The following is a 6,277-nucleotide window of genomic DNA, read 5'->3' as shown; positions in this document are numbered from 1 at the left end:
AGAAAAACCAACATTTAAAGAGCAAACAGACAAAACCTTTCCATGATGGGATTGACACTGAACTTAGTTTCTTTATGCTGTTCTGTGGGCTAGCGGCTTTTCAGGGGCTGCTGCTTTTTGAGCATAAGCACTTGATAAAATGCCTGTGTCCTTCTCAAGAGAACCAAAGCTGGAGGCTAACAGAACCACCCACTTTGTAGCCTAGACTGCAAGACCTTCTCACCCCCCAAGAACATTGGAGCTCTATCCACCGGACCGCGCTTTCACTGTGAAGGAAGGATACTTCCACCTGATTCTTTACCAGAATGTTTATTCTCAGCATATGCATGTGCCTGGAGAACTAGGAGGGAAGTCTGCAGCTGCCACAGTGACCTTCAGAGTAATGGCTAGGCCAGCAGAGCCGCAGGACGAGGACTGAGAATGTGGCAGTAGCCACCAGGCTGGGGATGAGGGGTGGGGAGGCTTCTGAGGACATCTGGAGAGTGTGATCCGATAGCCATTTGTTCTGCTCCATGTGATGCTCTTTCTGAGGCTGAGGCAGGAGGTGGGAGTGGCAGGATATTCCCAGCAGCCTGTCTGGAGATTTGTCCTCCACAGGGTTTTGTCCTCTGTTTTCTTCTCTTACCTGGAAACAGAGTCAGGAGTCAGTGGCTCCCACAGCCCCCTCCTCACCTGTTCAGACCACTGGGACATCCTTTTAACCAGACCAACATACCTGTTCCACTTGTCTGAAGACTCTCAGCAGGTTTCCACGAAGGACACCCCTGAGCTCTTCCTCACTCCAGCCACGTCTCAGCAATTCCTCTATCAGCACTGGGTATGTGGAAACATCCTCCAGCCCTTGAGGGAATCTGTGTGATCACGCACCACCCAGCTGTGGGACCTTAACCTTGACCTTGGTGAAGGCTTTCTACATAATGTATCCAAGGCCCATTGGCTCATCATTCCAGTCATGTATAGGGTAAACTGAAGGCTCAGGGAAAACATGTTTTTTACGGAATACAACTCTGGGGGCTCTTTTAGCTCTAGGCATCTGCAGCCTCTGCTGGCAGAGCATGGACAGCCTACACAGGTCTGCTGGGTGGAGAATGGAAGCATGTACCAGGGAGATGAGCTGTGTGATCACCTGGGGTGGATCTACTGGGCCACAGGAGACACATGGAGAACTCCAGAAAAAGGCTTGGGGGGTAGGGAGATGTCAGATTAACTAGAAACCAGATCATCTGGTCAAAGCCTGAGGCTGGGAGAACCACAAGCTGGGAGACTACAGGCTTTCTTGTCCAGACTCAGACAAAATTCAGGGAAATACTCACCGGCCAGACCCATCAAAATTTCCACTAATCCCGATGAACTCGGATCCAATGACTGCTCTGATATGGTCAAAATGATCTAGAGGGATAGGAGTTAGTGGTGGGCAGCTTGAACTGGAGTTAGACCCTGGGGCCAGCCTTGGACTACTGGGTAAGCACAACCCCTCACCAGTTCCCCTGCCCGTTCCTCCAGGCCATGACAGTAGAGTCCACAGAGATCATTCATGACCAGTCATGGGCTCTGAAGTGACTTGTGGATTTCATCACTGCCCTTCTGAGCCTTTTCCTGCCCAGCAACCATCCAGCATTTGGGGTTCCTTGAGTTTTTAATGGAGTCATGCCTGTTCTGCCCAGAGATGCAGGAGATAAGAGAGGTTCAAATAATAGAAGCAGATATGAGGCAGTGGTTTGAGGAAGTGCCAGTCAATCACTAAGATAAGGACAGAATGCTCTGGGAGTCCTAGCAGAGACAGTGCGAACACCTAGGCCCTGTGTTTGAGCACCTCCCCACACCCATCAGCATCAACTCTATGGCTACAGACCTGGATGGTACTGAAGAGCTTTGTCTGCTACCCCTTGCTCTTGGAGGTGTTCCCATTACCCAAAAGATAAGACTGAGGCCCCAGCAGCAACAGACCCAGTCAAAGCATAAAGAACTATGGTGGGGCTCACCTGCCACTGTGGACACATTTGCTAGCAGGTCACACTGAAGCACCCCCATGGACAGTGTTAACATCACGATACCATCATTCTTCTTCTGTAGGGATAGACAAATGGACACTCAGCCTGGCCTTTCCAGCCTGACTGCCTGGCCTCCTGTGCTTTGGGGGTCCTGTTAGGACAGAGCTTAGGCATGATTTCAAGGGATGGATGAGGCCCCACCTCTCTGCATGGGCGGGGTCCCCTGGGTGGTGCTTATTTGAAGCTGAGTTTCAGAGATGGAAGAGCCTGGGGTTGAAGGGAGTATAGAACTGAGTCTTTGAACGGAGCTTGCTTCCCCTGCGTTTGAGGACTGGGATGATTACTCACCAAAAGGTGTAGAATGTCATCGGGAACATTCAGCACATTGTTGCACACACCTCTGGCGGCTGAGTGGGAGAAGATTACAGGAGCCTGTGATACCTCCAGGACCCGCCTCATCAAGGCGTCCGACCCATAGGACAAATCCACCATCATGCCCAGGCGGTTCATTTCCCTCACCACCTTCTGCAGGGACAGGACGGGAGGTATCAGGGATGCCTGTGTGAGCACACATATCTGTCAGCAGTGGGTAGGGAGGCATCTGGAACCAGGTTCCTTACCTCACCAAAGGTGGTCAACCCGCTGACGTTGAGGTAGAAGTGATGTTTAAACTTGAGGGAACTCTCTGCCCTGCAGCACAGTCAGGAGAGGACAACACAGATGATTATGTCTTAAGCCTCAGAACCCAAAGGGTCTGCAGTTTCTGTCTATCCACCTGTTCCAATTCTACACCTGGAGCAAGGACCCAGGGCCAGTTGCTTTCTGGGAGTATAACGTATCTGCTAGTGGTCCAGCCTCCTCGTAGGATTCTCTTTATCCTCTTCTTTCTGTTCAGACCCATCCCAGGGTGAGGCAGCTTCCTTCCCCACCACCCATTCACCATTTCGTCCCGACACCACACTCACCAGGGCGTGCTGCAGGTGGAGGTGAGCATCAGGTAGCGTACTCCCAGCATGTAGAAACTGCGCAGTACTGAGAGGCTGCTGTCCATGGAATGACCGCCCTCCACTCCAATGAGGCAGGCGAGCTTTTGGCTGCTGTTCAGATCTGGAAATAGGTGTGTCAAGCAGTTAGGACTCAGGGCCAGAACCACAGGACTGACCCCGGCGAAACTCTATCTGCCAGCTCACCTTCAGCTGAGATCACAAACTCCAGTTCAGAGTAGGAGGCACACATGCGGTGAATGAGGTCAATCTGCTCCAATGCGATGCGCACGGCGTCCTGGTCTTGGGTCTGGCATGGAATGTGGGCTGACCAGAACTGAGATAGGTCCAAGAGTCTAGATTGAGGCCAGGGTGGTCTCCAAATCCCATAGCCTGTTGCATCTGTCTCAGCTGCCCTGGTGCCCACTGGTCTAGTGGTGCCCACTGGTCTAGTGGCCATGAACCCATGGTATCCTGATGCCTAGCTTGCTTCCACTGGCTCAAGCATAACTCATGACCTGCTCTTTGTTCCTGTGCTATCTGACTACTCCAAGGCCAATCTACCATGTCTGGCAGCCCCTCTAGCCATCAGGGGATTTCCTTTCACCTTTTGGGGGGTCCCTAAGTAACCTGGGTGGGTGCCCATATGGCTGGTCTCTCTTGATTGCCAAGGTTCTCAGGGTCTCCAACAGTGCTATCATGGTATATTTGTGTGCCACCGTGCCTAGTCACCTAGGGGCTGGCCCATCTAGGTTTATGTTACCCTAACCATGTGTGTCCCTGTGGTACCTGAGCACCCACGAGGCCATCCCTAAGTCTGTCCAAGCTGGTCTGGCCACGGCTGAAATTGCGCAGATTAACATTCTGTAGCTTGTTCTGGAAAAGCTGGGCCAATAGCAGAGGCAGGTCGTTGTTACTAGAGAGGTGTCAAGACAGAGTGGGGACACACGCTTCAGGTCCAGTAGACACGTCACCAACCCTGTTGTCCTCTCACCTTAGCCCCTCACCCTGTCACTCAGACAATAGGGCAATTCCTGAGGCAAGATGTGGGAGGGACGATTGCAGCGGGGAGGAGGTAATGGTGAGAAAGATGGCATCCATGGGTGTTGGAGGAGAGGGAGCACCAAGAGGTGGTGTGAGGGAACCTCCTTACTGGACATGCACACCAGGGCCTTTTCAGGTGCCTGCAGCCCCTACCCACCTTTCACACCGCGCTTACGCACCCGTCTATGAGTGGGGAGGCCCGCATCAAGGCCCGCGCACGCTCTCTAAGGTCAGGAGTGCTGCTCACGCTTGCTGTGGTCTGCGCACTGGGCGTGCCTGGCGTGGTCAGGGTGCAGGGAGCCGGGGGCAGCAGCGGCAGGAACAGTAAGAGCAACAGACACAGCCGGCCGAGCACACCAGGACCTTCGAGGCCTGCAGGCCGCATGATGCACAGGGCCTGCTAAGTGGCGGCGGTGCTGGGAGTCAGGTTACCACAGTGAGGTCAGGTTACCCACTTGCGCGCCTTCGAGAGGAAGTCCCAAGAATGTATGACCAACACACGGCCAGCAGGGGGCAGCCTGGCCTTTCCACTCCAAGAGAGGAGAGCGCCCCCATCGGCGGGGATGGCATTTTCCCACCAATGGGGAGGGGCGGAGCCGGGCAGGAGGGGCAAGGGCGAGCCAGGACGGGCTCTTGCTTTGGGCCACAAGCGCCTAACTGCACCTGATCAATTCTGGGGACCGTGCCAGGCGGGGCGTTTAACCTAACCGGTCTATCTGTCAAAAGGCAAGGCACGTGTCCTAAGATAAACTCAGGGAGGACAAAAACCTCTCCCTGAGCAGAAGGACTAAAGCTCCCTTGATCTTGATGTTCAGTACGGTCTGTGGAGTGGAGCTTCACTATCCTTACTACACGTTCGGTTTTAAGTAGAAGTCAGAAAAAAAAAAAATTACCCACTGGGATAACCAGACGCATCACTTTTTGATCATACCCATGCCACTTTTTGACCTCACTTTGGACAGAAATTCTCCTTTGAGACAATGTGATCTCCATGCTCAACTCAACTCATTGCTGTGGAGTTGGAACTGATCCATTCATAGCTCAGCCTCCAGTGGGTTTTCAGAGGCAGTAAATCACATGAGAGTTGACTGCACATCTGTCTCCCCTGGAGCAGCTGGTGGATTGGAACCGTGTACTTTTGCTTTGGCAGCACGATTCCTTACACTAAGCCACAGGAGCTCTGAGATGGTGCAGTAATACAGGTTGAAATCTGAAGTGTTCCGCTTTTGCTTCTGTCGTTTCCTCATCTGGGGTTCTAGACAAGCAGGCCTCCCCTTCAGGGTCGCTGGGTAACCACTTGCCCCTCTCTTCCTCTGCCTCCTCCTCTGTGTGTTGGGGTTAAATTTAGGGTCATCTACAGCCAGGTTTTGCTTTCTGAGGATTTCAATGCCAGATCCATCCTCTGTGCCCTGGTGCTTGGGCTGAGACTCTGGAAGCCACTTTCCCTACACTGTTGCTAGCTGGCTTCTAGTTTGCGTTCTGCCGATAGGGGTCGCCGGAGGAAACTTGAAAAGCAGGATGACTTTCCGTTCTTGTAGGTGCTGCTCCAAGCAGCCACCCTCTCCAACTACTTCAGAGCCTGACTTCTTTCAGTCCAGTCTGTGAGGCTGCAAGGTCTCCTACCAACCTCCCACACTGGGGGCCTGTGACCCTGAACCCCACTCCCTCTGCAGAGAAGGACACTCCTGACTTATCCCATGTCTAAAGAGTTTATTTTCTGGAAATAGTTATGTCTGCATGACTGGGGTACAGTTTAGAGGGCGTTGATGGCTGCCTGTATAAAAGGCAAGGGCCATGTGGGGAGAGCCATACCTGACTTTTACCAGCTTCACAAAGGGGATCTGTCTCCATCAACAACATTCATAATAACACAAAACTAATTCCTATTAGGTCAGACATTCTCCCCCTGCCCCCCAATGCTGGTGCACCTCTTCTACTCATGCCAATGCCAATATTACTGCTCTACTGGGTCCAAAATCCCTTAAGACAGCTCACAAACCACACAGGATAATATTAGGGAAGTCAAAAGGCTATCTAATTCAGGTTGGTAGCAAATGCACTCACTCAGTCAGGACAACTTTTGAAATGTGCTCACAGGCACCTCAGCCTTTAACCTCACAGCTTAGGCTCTTAGTACTGCCAATTATGGTTCTCCCTCAGTCCTCCAACAAAATGGGGCAAACGACTCTTAACTCTGGTTCTGGGGCACATAAGTCCCAAGGTCAGTTCCATCTCATGACTCCTTCAGGCCCAGCGGCC

The 6,277-nt window shown here is 52.4% G+C and overlaps 1 protein-coding gene across 1 annotated transcript; it reads right to left on the bottom strand.

The window, feature by feature from the left end:
* Nucleotides 1–340: 340 nt before the first annotated feature.
* Nucleotides 341–4,403, bottom strand: DPEP3 (dipeptidase 3). Its single transcript, XM_006878889.1, has 10 exons — nucleotides 4,198–4,403; nucleotides 3,764–3,890; nucleotides 3,182–3,311; nucleotides 2,957–3,098; nucleotides 2,612–2,681; nucleotides 2,340–2,516; nucleotides 1,983–2,067; nucleotides 1,314–1,389; nucleotides 716–851; nucleotides 341–625 (listed from the first exon to the last, which is right to left on the bottom strand). The coding sequence occupies exons 1-10, from the start codon at nucleotides 4,401–4,403 to the stop codon at nucleotides 341–343; spliced, it is 1,434 nt and encodes a 477-aa protein (XP_006878951.1).
* Between the last annotated feature and the right edge of the window lie 1,874 nt (nucleotides 4,404–6,277).

Source organism: Elephantulus edwardii, unplaced genomic scaffold, assembly GCF_000299155.1.
Source record: "Elephantulus edwardii isolate Elephantulus edwardi_28Jun2011 unplaced genomic scaffold, EleEdw1.0 scaffold00001, whole genome shotgun sequence".
In the NCBI taxonomy this organism is placed as follows: Eukaryota; Metazoa; Chordata; class Mammalia; order Macroscelidea; family Macroscelididae; genus Elephantulus; species Elephantulus edwardii.
This window is presented reverse-complemented; position numbering and strand designations above follow the sequence as displayed.